Below are 15,754 nucleotides of genomic sequence, written 5' to 3'. Positions count from 1 at the left end.
CTTGGCTCTGAGACTAAGTTGATGTGGGACTTGGGGGGCAAAGTCCCTTCCCCTTTGGGGTCTCAGTTCACCATTTCCTCAAAGGGATGAGCAAGGTGACGTCTGAGGGCCCTTCCAGCTCTGAGGCTGACTGGTTTGATGTAGCACACAAGCCAGCTCTGCTGAGCAGGTTCAATGAATGTTTACCTCGGACAGTTGCTGCCTTTGTGCTCGACATCTCTGACATCATCCCTTTGTGGCCCTGATTCTTTTTTTTTTCTTTTAAAGATTTTTTTGATATTGGCCATTTTAAAAGTCTTTATTGACTTTGTTACAACATTGGCTTCTGTTTTATGTTTTGGTTTCTGGCTGCAAGGCTTGTGGGATCTTAGCTCTCCAACCAGGGATCAAACCCGCACCCCCTGCATTGGAAGGCAAAGTCTTAACCACTGGACCCTCAGGGATGTCCCACTCTGGTTCTTCTTGCAGTTAGGAGAACGACTCATACAGGAGGAGGGAGAGGAGCCCCTCAGTAGGAGGATGGGTTGTAGTCCCACTGTCTCCTTGCAGAAGGAAGTAACTCGAGCTCTGGCCTGTTTCTTGACTCTACCTTAGCCCATACTGGAAGATGGCACAGTAAGAAGTTCGGCAGTTCTGAAATTTCTGAAACACGGAAGGTACTCAGGAGCAATAAACGGAAGCAGACAGAAGGATGTGACTGGATAGAACACACTCTGTGTGGCACTCAGGCCTTGTAAGGATTCAGTCCTCAGCATGCCAGCCCTAAACCCTGCTCTGGCCAGGCACTAGCCTAGGCATCAGGGGTGCTGAGATTCATCAGACGGAGTTCCTTATGGCCTTTGAGCTACTCGCAAACTGGTGGGACAGGTTCGTGCCCTAGGGGACAGCTGCTGTGTCCCCAGGAGAAGTGTGGACAGAGAGCTCTGGGAACACAAAGGACGGATGGCTGTTTTGGCCTGGGGTGAAGGTGGGGTGGGAAAGGTCATGGATTGCACCACTGGCTGCATCCAGTCTCACATTTTCCAGTCTTGAGTCTCACAATTCTCTCTCTCTCTCTTTTTGAAAATCGTCCATGACTATAAAGTATTGGAGCTGGTTTTAGTTTTATATAAACAAACCAGAAGGTATTACTCATAATTCCTTGCATTTGCAGAGCACTTTGCAGCTTACCAAGGCTTTCAGCATACATCGTGGAATAAATGAATGAGTGAACAGATGAATGAAGTACATGCTAATTCATTTGCTCTACAAACCAGTCCTCTGTGTAGGGCATTTCAAAGACAAGGACATAGACATAGGTTACTAGACTTGCCCAAGATCGCATCCTAGGTATACAGCAGAATTATGACTTGAACCCAGGTTTTCTGACTAAATCCAGATCCTTTCAGTACTCCTTTCTGCCCTTCTTCAGAGACCAGTGATAAACCACAGGATGAAATCATTCAGTATTTGATTTATGACCCAAAGTAAAATCATCTTCCCGGAGGCAGGAACCTGATGGAATGTCAGGCACATGGACTGGGGATTCAGACTGACCTGGATACTTCATCACTACTTTGCTGTGGGACCTAGAGCACCTCACCTATCTGAGTCTCATTTTTATGTGTCTATAAAAGCATGATTATAGCATATCTACCTCTCTGAGCTCCAGTGACAGAAGAGATGATGTCCATAAAGCACCTGGCCCATAACAGGTGCTCAGTAAATGGAGATGATGGTGGGCAACAGTCATGGTTGTTAAGCACAAACCTTATTCTCCATATAAAGTTCCAGATGACTCTGGGTTGTTTCTGAAACTTGTCAGTTTAAGTAGTCAATGAGTCCTTTCTATGTATTAGTTTGACACCAGGGTTTCTCCTGGGATGCCAGAGAGGAATGAAACATGGACCCCTTTCCTTAAGCATATTCCTGGAGGTCAGGTTTCCCAGAGTCAAAGTTTCATCCAGTTGAAGAGGTTTCGTGAACTGCACTCTAGGTTCCGCAGGCTCACCTGGCTGTTCTCTGAGAGGAGTTCTACGTGAGGCTCCACAGTCTCACTCACAATGGGTTTCTGGAACAGTCCATTCACATTAACAGTCTCACCAGCTCAGCCCATCCTGTTCTCCCCTCCTCTTCACAGCCTCAGGGGCTCACCTTTCTCCTCAGCATCTCACTCACAGCCCAGCCTCTCTTCCTCCTCTTCCCACCTCTGACCACTTCGTTTGTGCTTTCACTGCAGCAGACTGCTTTCTCTTCCTGCCCATTCACCCTCCCTCATTTTCTTTCCTGCCCCTGCACCTTGTACAGCTTATTCCCTGTGTCTGGAATGTCCTCTTTCCTACCCCCCAGCTCTCTCTCGTCAGACTCCTCTTCCTCTGAGGTCCAGTTAAACATTGCCTCCTTAGAGAACTTCCCAGCAGCACCCCCGCCCCCCACCCCAAGCAGAGACCATTTGTACTAAAATCTACTTATCAGTCCCTACTTGGGGGATAGAATTGGAGGTAACATGTTGCAGTGTGATAATTTTTTTTTATTAATACAGGTCTGTTTTTACTAGACAATGTGCTTCTCCAGTCAAGAAGCTGTTTCTTTTTGTTTGTGTTCATAAGATCCAGCACAGAGCCTGACACATAGTTGGGGCTTAGTTCATAAAACTGAATACTGCTTTGTATAATTCAGGACCAAAGTCTAAAAGAAGTTGTCAAATTGGGCAGAATCCTGACAGACCGGGGAAATAGGAGGATGGGGCGGGAGTTTGACCTGTTAGGGGCCCTCTTTCTCTGTTCTGCTGTCCGTGTCAGTCAGGAGCCAAAAATCATACTTTATGGTTTTTTTTCCTTTCTTTTATACTTTCATTTTTGCCGTTTTGTTTCTGTAGGTTAATTCCTATATCCTGAAGAAGAACATGATGCTTATGACAAATAATTTCTATGCTGCAATCTTAGGATATGATGAGGTAAGATGATTTACCAAGCCTTAGACAGAACAGTGACCTCCCCCAACAAAGGCTGTTGACGAGAACTTCTGAAAGAAGCTTCAGGGGCCATTGTCACTACCTGCCATTATTTTATTGTTTTACTATTTCCTTACCTTCACTGACTCAGCAACCAGAATGAGTGTGCCAGTAGTTTGCCTAGTCCTTGAGAAAGAAAGCACTACGTCGTATGGTCAGATTATTCAATTAGCCGGCGTTTATTGAGTGCCTGTGGGGTGCTGGATGGAGGGACAGAGGCAGATCGGTCAATATCTCAGCCCCAGATGCTCGAGAGAGAGGAAGGCACGTCCACATCAGCAGCATGGTCTGCCAGACAACTCAGACACTTTTGGGGACTTCAATTATAAAAGCAATACACACACATTTAAAAATTCATGAAACTCTGCATAAATCGTTGAAATAGAAAATAGAAGGCCCCTTTTCTCGCCTGCCCAGCTCCCTGCCCCAGAGGAAAACCTTGTTAATAGTTTATTGGGTGTCCTTACAGCTGTTACCTGTGTATACACAAGCACCTATGGATTTGTTTTCTTTATGCAAATTAAAGTTATACTACATGCACCATTCTGCAACTTGCTTTTTTTTTCTGAGCAATGTACCTTGGATGTCCTACCTAACGACATTTAGATCTGTCTCATTTTTTATTGCAAAATTTACATAACATAAAATTTACCATTTTAAAGTGTACATTTTAGTGGCATTGAGTACATTCATGTTGTTGAGCAGCCATGACCACCAGGCATCTCCAGGACTTTCTCTGATCTTCCCAAATTGAAACTCTGTGCCCAGTAAATAGTAAATACTATTCTCCTATTCTCCGCTCCTCCCAGCCCCTGGGCCACTAGTCTACTTCCAGGGTCCTCCAGGGCCAGAGTTCCTTGGCTTCCTGTCAGTTACTCTAGACCTAGGCATCTCAGTTTCTGGAAGGATGCTGTTTTTTGTGTCGTGAGGGAAAACAAGTTGATATCCTAGTATACTGTGGGAAAATTGTTATGCAAACTAATTTTTGCCTTCTAGGCACCCATTTTTTTCCCCTGCTTCCTCCCTCAGACCAGTCTCCCATTTGTCTTCAACTTATGAGCATTGTGGTGGGAAGAGGGCTGAAGTGGGGTTCGCTGATTTATTCAGACATTTGTATCGTGCTCCTTCTCTGTGCCGCTACCATGTCCTGACTCGAGCTGGTCAGCGCCATCCTGTGACCTCACATCAACCACCAGTTCGCTCGAGAACCTCTGAGCGTACTTATCTTCCCAGCCAGGGTAACAGTTTCTTCCTGGCATACAGTTTCCACCTGGTCATCAGAGCCAGGTGTGGGAAAAAAACTTGACAGTCTGGAACAGTCACGTTGTTACCATTGTTAATCTGAGTTCTGAGTCATTCTTTTCCACCTAGTTGATTATGGACTTGCCCCTTCCCAGCCATCTCACCCATCGCCGAGGCTGCCTGTCTGTGGCAGGCCCTGGCTCCTGGGGCTTTTGCTGTCCTGTGCTCTGGGCTCATTTTCTAAGTCCTCATAATACTTGCTCCCACTCCTGTTCCCTCTCGTGTAGCACATATGAGTTGCTGCCAGCAGCACTCCGGCATGTGCCCAGGGCACTTCAGACACAGGCAGGCTGTTGTGTTAGCAAATAGCTTGGAGAACGGAGATGTGCCCGAGCTTGTTCTTGGCTCCTGTCCCCATCTGCCGGAAGAAATTGGTTTTCCCGACTCAGCCATTGTGCCAGGACAGTCTCTTAAGCTGTGGAATTGTGGGGGGGTTTAGCAGGGGGCATTTGAGACAGGTGAACGGTTTTTCCTTCAAATTGTCCATACCCCCTACTGGACATGGCCCTTCCTGGCAGCAGACCTAAAGCCAAACCTCAGGTACCGCAGTGCCCCAGGGGCCTGACCACAGCAGGACATCGAATAAGTGATCCTGGCTCTGTGTAATGTCCTTACCACTTACAGAGCCTTTCATGACCATTATCTCTTAATTCTCACAACTCAGTGGCACAGGTGTTACTTTGATCATTCAGGTTATGAGAAACCAGGGCTCAGGAAGGGCTAGTGGCTTTCCAGAGGGCACACAGCTGCCAAGTGACAGAGCTGCCATTTGAATTCAGGTGGTCCGATCTCCAGATCCCACTGTTTCAGTTCTATTCACAGCTGCACGCCAAAGCCTAATCTTCGTATCACACTTCACAAAACGCCTTTATGTTCTCTCTTATAATTCAAAGATGCTGTAAGCAGGGCAGGAATTTTAGTCTCTGTTTAACAGATGGGAAGGTTGAGACTTGGGTTTAGTAAATTGCCCACCATCTCTGAGCTGGGGACCGACAGGGCCAGGACATGATCCGGCCTTCTAGCTGACTTCCAAGGCCCAGTCAGCACTTCCTCTGGTTCCACATGCTGCCTTGGCACCTGGACAGAGCAACTTCTCAGGGCCTGTCCCTCAGTCACCCTTGCCCAGGAAGCAGGACCCTCCCCCCTCCTTCCTCAGAGCTCCAAGCTAGAACATGGCCCTAGTCCATGATGCAGGCCTCTGTGATATTTGGGCTTCCCAACAGCACGCTCTCTCTGCTGAGCCAGGACAGCTGATGGTAGGCACACACAGGTTCTGAGCACTACCCTGTGGCCCGTGGCAGTCCTGCCGGACAGCCTGTTCCTCTGCTTTGGCGGAGGCCGGGCCACCCCAGAGATGGGTGACAGTGAGGCCGAGGTGCGGGCTCCCGTCCCCAAAGACCTGACTACTGTGCAGATGTCTGTCCCTGGACCAGGAGAGGAGAACACTCAAACTCTGTTCTTAGGAGGAAGTCTACACTCACAATACGCTGAGCCCATTCTTTGCGGACGGCACTAGAACTGCTGCTGCTCCCGTCGCTCCTCTCTGGTGTTGGCTGGGCCTGGGCAATGCTGTAGGCAGCTGTGGCCTAGGAGGGTCCATCAGACACGACCCCATCTCTGCTTCCACCTTTTATCCAGTCACTCGGCCCCTCTGGGTCCCACATTGTTCCTCTGTATCAAATGAAGGGGTCAGACCACGTGCTAAGACCCCGTCCAGCTCTGCCATGTAGTTGCCCTATTTCTGTGTCATGTCCTCTGAGCCGATCCTAGGGTTGCTCACATGTTCACGATATCCCCAGCTTTTGTCTCCTGGCTCTCTGCCATTTGCCTCAAAAGACCAGTTGTGCTGTGTGTTCCAGGGGATCCTTTCAGATGACCGTGGGCTGGCGGCTGCCCTCTGGAGAACCTTCTTCAACCAGAAATGCGAAGACCCTCGACAGCTTGAATTGTTGGTAGAGTATGTGAGGAAACAGGTGAGCAGCCCCTCCCCTCCCCTGCAGAGTCTCCCGGACAGCAGGTCCTTCCTGAGGTCTGTGGGTTCTGGACTTCAGAGGGTCATGAGAGGTTGAGTTCCCAGACTCTAGTCTGAGGGAATCCTGACCAAATCATGTCAGCAGCGGGCACGGACAAAGAGCACCTTCTGGGAGACACCGAGTTTTTCGAGGCAGAAGCCCGATGTGTCTCTCTTTGCCTGGCAAAGCAACGAAGCTCTCCTTTTCTACTTCACTGACCCCCTCCCCAGAAAAAAAAGAGCCCCTTCTTTGGCTCCAGTCATGAGCTAGGTCAGGGGGCGGGGAGTAGGAACAGAAGAACAAGGGCCCCGAGGGGTCTGCTGCTTTCATAAACCTGAAGTCATTATTCACTGCACACTCAGCTGTCTGTTGTGTGCCCAGTGCTATGCTGGATCCTGGGCGCACACAGTCCGCTTGTAAGGTCACAGCACAGGGTGCAGAGCAGCTCCCCTGTGTACCCACTTTGAACCCCTGGCTTCTAGCAAGATTGGGCTCCAGGCAGCATCCCATGATCCTCTCGCCACTGGGTGCTGCTACCTGTCATCAAGCAGGGTTCCCCCACTTCATCCCTCACTCCTCTGGCTGCCCAGGGCTCCCAAACCTTCCAAGAGAGAGCTCCCAAGTGACGACTGCTTAACTACACAGTTTTCCTTGAGCCCAGGGAGAATTTACTCCTGTTCTCTCTGCCCCCTAATCCTGTATTGATGAGAAATCCATATGCTAGAGACAAGGGAGCTGAGTGGCAGGGAAGAGGCACATGTAGGCTTTTCCAGGGTCGCCCAGTGAGTCAGGCTGCACAGCTGGGTGATTCATGCAGCCGCTAGAGGCTCAGCTGCTCCAGACAGCTCATCAGCTCAGCCTGTCCCATGAGTCACACCTTTGCTTTGTGGGCCTGGCCCCTGGACCTGAAGGGGCCTCACCTCACAGTCTTTCCCTTATTCACCTGTGTCCACGGCCTTCAAGCCTCCAACAGCCAGGAAAGGGAATGCCAGGCTCTGGCTCCAAGGAGAAGACAGGGCCAGAAGGCCCAGCTGGGTGATTACTGGAAAAACTACATACTAGGGCTCTTCAGACCCAAAGGGTAGAGAACCCCAGAAGCCAGGACTTCTGTTTGACCGTTCTTCAAATCTGCCAGAGCGGGAAGAAGGCACTGTGGCCAGAGGACCCCACCCACAGAGAACTCTGAGGCTCACACTGTTGACTGGACCCGCCCTCAGACAGGAGCAGCAATTGGCAAAGCAAACGCTATGTTTTCTGAGAGACCAGCCCAACTTTTCCATTGGCTGCGGTGGGCTTGTGCCAGGGGCCACAACAAGGGCACAGCTGGGACCTCTCTGAGAGCCCTGAAGGAAGGGACTGCCACACCAGTACCTCTGTAAGGAGTGGCTTAGTGCCCGGATGAGAGGCAGGCAATAAGAAAACACTGAGGGAGCTCTTAGGCAAGCAGTGAGCTTTGATGGGGACCCAGTTCTGTCAGCAAACCTTTTGAGCACCTATTGTGCCACCCACTCTGTTGAGAAAGCAGAAATTAGTAAGTCCCAGTCCTGCCCTCAAGGATCCAGCTCATGATTTGACGAGGAAGCCAGTCAGGCACAAGGCTCCCCTGGAATAAGTCAGTCTGTGATGTATGCAGGCAGGAAAAGAGTGCTGTGGAAGGCTGAAGAAAGGAGGGACCAACTCTGAGTGAGTGAATCAGGGAAGACTAGGAGGCTGGCTGGTCCTGGCCGTGATGCCAGTTGGTCTGGTAGATCACCCGAGACCCATCAGAGGTTAAATTGAGAGTTTCTACCCAGGAGATGGGCAAAGTGGTGGCATTAAGGACAGAGTGGAGTAATTGAAAAGAAGAGTGGGTTTTAGGGAAGATAACAGTGTTAGTTGATCTCTTGCCCTGGAAGACAGCAGAGCATATCTGGAGTTGTGGAAATCCAGGCCCGAGGTATATGTGAGAGACGGGGTGAACACGAGGCTCTGAAGGCTAAAAACAAAGCAGCAGGAGTGAACGGTTTCTTGGGATAGGGAGTTGGATCCGAGGCCCAAGGTGAGGCCTCCTGACTCCTGCCACCTCTCCTTGCCCCCCAGTTGCCTTCTGACCGCCCCCAGTGGAACCTCATCTTTCTGAATCCAGTGCTGACTCCTGCCCTGATCCAGACAGCTCTCGCCCTGGAGTTAGCCTGTCTCCTGTAAAGCATTTCTCCTCTCCTTACTAGCAGGAGCTTGGGAATCCTCCCAGAGGAGGCCTCTATTGCCTAAGGCCTGGCCACTCGTTAGAGCCCCTCCCTGCAGCTTCACCTGTTCTCTGTCAGTGTCCCATCTCCACATTGTCCAGGGGGATAAACCCCCTGAGCCATCCTAGAGGAGTGAAGCTGGGACCCACTAACCCTGGGGTCAGAGCCTACTAGAGGAGAGTAGAAGCATCCTTTTTTTTTAAGTTCCAGTAACTAGCAGTTACTGACTTCCCTGGTGGCTCAGCGGTAAAGAATCTGCCTGCCAGTGCAGGAGATTTGGGTTCAATCCCTGGGTCGAGAAGATCCTCTGGAGGAGGAAATGGCAACCCACTCTAGTATTCTTGCCTGGGAAATCCCACGGACAGGGGAGCCTGGCGGGTACAGTCCATGGGGTCATGAAAGAGACACAACTTAGCAACTAAACAACAAACTAGCAGTGTGCTTATTAAGACCTGTGGGGTACGCATCACTATTTATGTGTCTCTTTCTCAGACAAGGGAACTTAAATTAACAAACACATACACAAACACACCAAGAATCTGTCTCCCCCAGCACACACTCCATGGAAAGTTCCTGCCGTTCAGAAAGTCAGTGCTTGTGTGTCAGACATGTGTCCATTCAGAAGTACAGCAAGGAATTCCCTAAGGCCTGAGAAAGCTTCCTTAATGACTTGTTTCTTCAAACCCCCTTAAATGAAATAATCTGGGAGATCAGAGACCTCTCCCCGTCCCTGGGCTTGGGAGCTGGGATGGTCAGAAGCCCCTCCTGCCCCCACTCTGTCCTCTCCTTTGGGAGGCTCATTCCTTCAACCACCTCACGCGCCACCTCACATCTGTCCTACTCTTGTGACTTTCTTGTCTGGTTGCAGATACAGTACCTGGACTCCATGAACGGTGAGGATCTGCTTCTGACAGGGGAGGTGAGCTGGCGCCCTCTAGTGGAGAAGAATCCTCAGAGCATCCTGAAGCCTCATTCCCCAACTTATAACGACGAGGGTCTTTGATGGGCTGGTCCCTCCGAACAGCTGGCCAGCTAGCTTTGAGGAACTGCCAGAAGAGAGGTGCCTGTTTGGCTCAGGATCCTGCAGGAAGTGGCCTGAACTGACCTTTGAACAGCATCTGTCAAATACCTGGCCCCATTTGTGTTGCTTTTCCTCTTAGTACTCCCAGGAGTCTGATCGGGTGGGGTACAGTGCTGGGAGAACCCTTAGCCCTTCTAAGGTGTCCTCTCCCTCAAGAGAATCCCTGAGCAGGAGCTCCCTGCACACGCTCCCCAAGTGCCCTCCAGAAACCTTGTGATTGACCACAGAAGGGAAAGGGGGTAGGTTTGATAGGGGACAACTGCCTCCCCCCAAGGACCCACCGTGGCCTAGAAGCAGTGAGTAATGCTGCTGAATCAGGCTGGGTAACCACACGCTGTCCTCCAGCTTTGAGCTGTGGGCTTGAGTTGGCCATTAAAAGACACAGAGACGTCTCTCTGCCACAGCTCTTCTTTATTCCCGGGTCTTTTAGAAACACACCTGAGGTGGAGGAGGCCATGAGTTGAAAAGCACTGCCCAGCTCAGTTAGAGACAGGAACAGGAGAGGTTCGGGTGGAGTGGGGTCTCTGCTGCTGCTTCTGTCTCCAGTTCACAGAGATGTCACTGTGCTGGCCAAGGCATCTCCTGCCGACCCCATCCTCAGGGACCCAGGAGGCCTGTCTGGCCAGGGGTGTTGTCACATCCTGAGGCCTCAAGACAGTTCCCTTTGTCACACACGCCCCCACTGGACTGGGGTAGAGTCATGCTGTCTTTTCTCCCTTGGCTCCCCTTACATGAGATACTGAGGGGAAGAGAACGCTTCCTGGTTTCATCGCACCACCCCAGGACCCCGCTCGTGCTCAGCCTTCCACCCCCTTCCCAGCTTCCAGAGCATGTGCTGCAGAGCCACCATGGTCTGAGCCCCTGAGGACTAGTCTCCTCCTCCCCCTGAGTGTGGGTCATCTTTCAGGGGATTTTCTTTAAATTGAAGATGGGGGTGGAGAACCATATCGCCCCTCCCTTCCCCCCCCATCAAACTTCCTTCATTTAACTTGCTATAAAATGAGTCATATAAAGAAACTCTATATGGATGAGGTATATCCCACTTCTGTGAAAACATTACAAATCAAACGGCCTTCTCTGAGTTTATTTAAGATGCTTTTGTTGCACGCAGAGCTCGAGAGTGAAGCCTCCTCTGTGTGTGTGAGATAATAACACCTTGTAACTCATTACAGCTGGGCACTATTTACATAAACCAGAGCCGAGCCAGGCAGGAATTTGCTGATTAATTTATTTTTAATGGAGTGAAGTATACCATGCACCAAAATAAACTTTACTGTGTGTACCTAACTGCTCCTGGAATGGATGGAAAAATTAATGGAACAGATTTTGGCTCCCAACTCTACACATTAATTTATATATAAAAGTTATTTGAGCCTTAACCCATTTGTTGCCCAGGGCAGCTCCCTAACCACAGAGCCCAGCCCACAGCCCCAGTTCAGCTACCGGGCTTGCTTTAGAATCATGGAATCTCTGATTTGGAAGGAACATTAGTGGTCATTTAGTCCAGCCCTGGTCCACAACTGGACTCCCTTTCTCAGCATCCCTGTTGGCCTGTGTCCATACAGGCCCTCCAGCAGCAGATAGTCTCTACCTGCAGGGCCAAGTCCTGTATCCACAAGATGAGTAATCATTAAACACTGCAACTTGTAATTCAGAGCCATGTTGCAAAAAACCAGGTTGATCTGTCATGTCTGTGATGTTTCCAAAGCCCGCACTTCCTGGCCATGGGCATCTTGGAGGCTGCCAGGCTCTTATTTTTGTGAGTCTCTAGCCCATTTCTTCTCTGAGCAAACTGAACCACTTGGGGCTACCCCGTATGTTTTCTCTACCTGGAATCCTCTCCCCTCTTCTGTCTGTAGATATCCCACATATCCCCAAATGCCACCTCTCCTGTCCAACCCAGGCAGTATCCTCCAGTGGAGCTATTTTTTTACATACCCGCCGTCCACCATGCACCATGAGCCCCTTGAGAGGGGGCACTGGTGTTTGGATCAGTTCCCTTTGTTTCTCCAGCGTCCAGCAGCATGCCTGGACCTTAGTAGGCATCAGGGTGATCTTTGATAAATGAAAAAAGGAATGAATGACTAAATCACCAATCATGAGCCCAACAAGAGCCCCTTTCTGGACTGTTCTCAGTCTATACTACAGTTCAGCTTATTGTAACAGTTCAGTATGAAGTGCCTCCCTTGGCCTTCAAATAAGAATGAAAGTCAAACATTCTTTCTATAGCTAAATGCTTTTCTATTGCAAACTGTTATACAGAACAAGTGAGAGATGTGGTTTCTTGCCATCAGGGATATTGCTCTCTAGGAATAATTTTGTCTTTTATTTGTATTATGTATACTTCCAGCCTTTGGTTGGGAAAATCCCCTGAAGAAGGGAATGGCAACCCATTCCAGTGTTCTTGCTTAGAGAATTCCATGGACAGAAGAGCCTGGTGGGCTACAGTCTGTGGGGTCATAAAGAGTCAGACACGACTGACTGACTTAACACTTTTGCATACTTCCCGAAAAGATAACAGCAGATTAAGAGATAACAGGTGTAAAAACTGCAAAACAGTTAAAGTTTAAAAGAGAAGATGCAAGTATTGGGAGGGAAAATAATCATGTTATCATGACTTTTGGTGCAGTCCAGTTGTCTCAAGCAGACCTGTTAAATAGGTATTGTTCTCCTCCGGGTCCTTCTTTACGCAAGAGAGGGGACTTGGCTCAGAGAGGCCTGGAAACTACCCAGCCCTCATCTTCAGCCCCAGGGCCCTTGCTCTCTTCCCACCCAACACTGCCTCCCGCAGGTCAGTGAAGAAACCTGCAATTGAGGATAAAACCTTGCTCTGGGGCTTCCTGGTGGTCCAGTGATTAAGAATCCGCCTGCCAATGGAGGAGACAGGGGTTTGATCCCTGATCCGTGAAGTTCCCATATGCGGTGGGCAACTTAAGCCTGTGTGTCACAACTACCGAGCCTATGTTCTAGAGTCCAGTCCATGTTCTGCAATAAGAGGAGCCACCTCAGTGAGAAGCCCAGGTACCGCCAACAATGAGTAACCCCTATTCGCTGCAACCAGAGAGAGTCTGCGTGCAGCAGTGAAGACCAAGCACAACCAAAAATAAGTTAATTTAAAAAGAAACAAAAAACCTTGGTCTGGGCTCCGTAGAAGCCAACAGCAGAAATGAGGCCGGCTGAAGGTTGTATAGTTCCCACTGTCACATAAAAGGAATTACGCTTACTCATCAGAAGAAACAAATGTCTTCCTTAATCTCAGAGAACAATGTAGGGTTTTTAAATGAGAAACCCTGAACAGTGTAGCAAATAGTACCCCTAAGCTTTCAGTATTGCCTAAAATTTAAAAAATTGCAAGTATTGCTTTCTTACATCAAGCTGTGATTAAAGCCCAGCCCACCCTTCAGCCAGTATTTTTCGTGTTTCTGTTCTACACCAGACGCTGCTTGGTATTTTCACTTAGTATCTCACTTAATCCTCAGTGACAATTCTGTGAGGTAAGTATTACCTATAAGCTCGTCTTAACTGTTGAGGAGGACTGCAGCTTGGGGAGATCCAAATTTATCCTGCATGTGGACTCAGGCAGTTCTGACACTCAAGTGCAATGCTTTTAGTTCTAGAAAAGGAATATGACATGGGGAAAGGGTCAATTGTGCCCTGTTAAAAAGTGAAAGGAAACCTAGAGTAGTATTCCAGCCTCATGGGCTTCTGTGGGCATATTAACAGGAAAAGTCAGTGTGGGGTTCAGGCTCCAAAGTCAGAAAAGCCTTGAAGGGAGTTGGGATGTAAAGGATGGGCAAGGTTTAGGTAGGTGGAAAGGAAAACGAAGAGAGGATCTGCGGCACAAAGCTGGAAACTTTCAGACTGAGTGGACCAACTGAGTTGGTTGTTAAGGAAAGAAAAGGTTGCAGAGATCCAAGTGGGGCCACGAATCAAAGCCTGGTAACTGCATCAGGACTATGACCTTGTGGGAGTGAGGATGCACAGCGGTGTCAGGGTGGGCGAACATAGTCAGCAAGGATTCTGGCCATCTAGGCTTGAGGGCCTGGGTGCAATGGTAGAAATTTAAAGGAGTTCAAACCCCAAAGATGCACAGAATAAAATTGTCAGGACTTCATGCCTCACTGAACTGGAGCCTGAAGAGCCATCCAGAGCTCTCCTGGGAGCGGGGAGATGGCAATGTCTGGCAGAAGAGGGCAACTTGAAGAATCCTCTTTGTCTTGTGGGTTTTTTTTCAAGTGCTAATTACATTAACCTATGAGACAGGCCAGGGAGGTCTACTGAGGAAAATCCCTTACAGAGTGAAGCTAACAGCCTCGGTGTCTTCTGAGCCCCACCGCACTGCTTTGGTGCAACTGTTAGCAGGGGAACTGGGCTGCGGAAGATGCCACAGGAGGGCAAGGGCATAGGGTAGGCTTGGATCTCATGGTGAGGGTGGTTAAGGCCTCAGTGCCAAGGACTTCGGCCTTGTCTTGGGTATAGAAGGGACACTTGAAATTATGAAACTGGATGTGTTCCCAGAAATGAGATGTGGAGGGTAGACCAAGGCCTGGGGTGGGCGTGGGAGAAAACATTCACAGTGATGTGGTAGGGTGGGGGCTGTGGTAGGAAGAGCAGGAACTAGTGTGGCAGGTGAAGCCTGCCGTGGGGCTGTGGGGGGTTGAGGGGTTGGGGGTGGCCAGCTTCCCTAAGGATAGGAAGGTTCTTAGGGAACGCAGCGGATTGCAGAGGCTAGGGGCTGGGAGTAAGTGGATGAAGCTTACGTGCTTTATACTGTTTCAGGGTCAAGACTTCCGGGAGCAGGTTATGGCAACAGTTGTGAAATCTTGGGAGGTGCTCTTGATGAGAAGAAATGGAGGGAAATCAGGCAGGAGTTAGGAGAGCAGGTGTTTTCAGGACAGGAAAAGACTGAAGATGTACGTGGGGCTAGGGAGGAGCCTGATTAAGTGTGAAGCAATGAGTAGGGTTGGAAACTTCCCACAAATGTGAGAAATTATTGTTAGATCCCTCTGAAAATGGAAGCCTGGTCTTGAGAATAAGGGCCTGGCTTTGGAGAGGAGGAGGGAGCCCTTTCCTGAGACCAGAGATTGGAAGACCCGTGGGGGGCAAGTGATGTCTGTGATGAGGGCTAAGAGGGAAAGGAGCTCCTGATGCCTAGGGAACGCAGAGTTGATGAGCCCTTGGGGCAGGGATGTGGAAGGGAGGGGAGCAGGCAGGTCTGTGGGCTGAGAACATGACAGTCCCAAAGTGAGCTCTTCCCTTGGGAGCAGCCCTCTGCTCGCTGCTCTGGTTCTGCCTGCTTCAGCCTTCTCCCACTGCATCCCACTGTGCCTTGCCCACTTTTAATTTCATGGCTGCAGTCACCATCTACAATGATTTTGGAGCCCAAGGAAATAAAATCTGTCACTGTTTCCACTTTTTCCCCATCTATTTGCCATGAAGTGATGGGACTGGATGCCATGATCTTCGTTTTTTGAATGTTGAGTTTTAAGCTAGCTTTTTCACTGTTCTCTTTTACCCTCACCAAGAGGCTCTTTAGTTCCTCTTTACTTTCTGCCATTTAAGTGGTATCATCTACATATCTGAGGCTGTTGATGTTTCTTCAGGCAGTATTGATTCCCGCTTGTGAGCCATCCAGCCCGGCATTTCGCATGATGTACTCTGCATAGAAGTTACATAAGCAGGGTGACAATATACAGTCTTGACATACTCCTTTCCCAATTTTGAACCAGTCAGTGGTTCCATGTCTGGTTCTAACTGTTGCTTCTTCCCCTGAATACAGGTGTCTCAGGAGGCAGGTAAAGTGGTCTGGTATTCCCATCTCGTTAAGAATTTTCCACACAGTCAAAGGCTTTAGAGTAGTCAATGAAGCAGAAGTAGATGAAGATTTTTTTTAATCCCCTGGCTTTTTCTATGATCCAGTGGATGTTGACAATTTGATCTCTGATTCCTCTGCCTCTTCTAAATCCAACTTGTACATCTGGAAGTTCTTGGTTCATGTACTACTGAAGCCTAGTTTGAAGGATTTTGACCATTGCCTTGCTAGTGTGTGAGTTGAGCCCTAGCCATGATCTTCTACTCCCTCACCCCACCTGGAGGTTAACCACCCCTCACAAGTTTTCTGTGGCTTCCAAGGGACTTCCCT

General features: G+C 49.3%; 1 protein-coding gene across 2 annotated transcripts in view; it reads left to right on the top strand.

Annotated features, from left to right (window-relative positions):
- The window catches only part of UQCC1 (ubiquinol-cytochrome c reductase complex assembly factor 1), a 92,065-nt gene extending 81,166 nt beyond the window's left edge, over window positions 1-10,899 (top strand). For both annotated transcript variants that reach the window (XM_081559932.1, XM_081559931.1), the window contains exons 8-10: window positions 2,858-2,935; window positions 6,154-6,267; window positions 9,400-10,899. In XM_081559932.1, the coding sequence (XP_081416058.1) occupies window positions 2,858-2,935; window positions 6,154-6,267; window positions 9,400-9,534 (327 nt within the window). In that variant the 3' untranslated portion in view covers window positions 9,535-10,899. The remainder of the gene's footprint in view (window positions 1-2,857; window positions 2,936-6,153; window positions 6,268-9,399) is intronic.
- Window positions 10,900-15,754: the final 4,855 nt, after the last annotated feature.

The sequence above is a fragment of the Giraffa tippelskirchi genome, chromosome 13 (assembly GCF_054371585.1).
Source record: "Giraffa tippelskirchi isolate mGirTip1 chromosome 13, T2T-mGirTip1v1.2.pri, whole genome shotgun sequence".
NCBI classification, from domain to species: Eukaryota; Metazoa; Chordata; class Mammalia; order Artiodactyla; family Giraffidae; genus Giraffa; species Giraffa tippelskirchi.
Note: the sequence above shows the minus strand (reverse complement) of the source record. Positions and strands in the feature narration are given on the sequence as shown.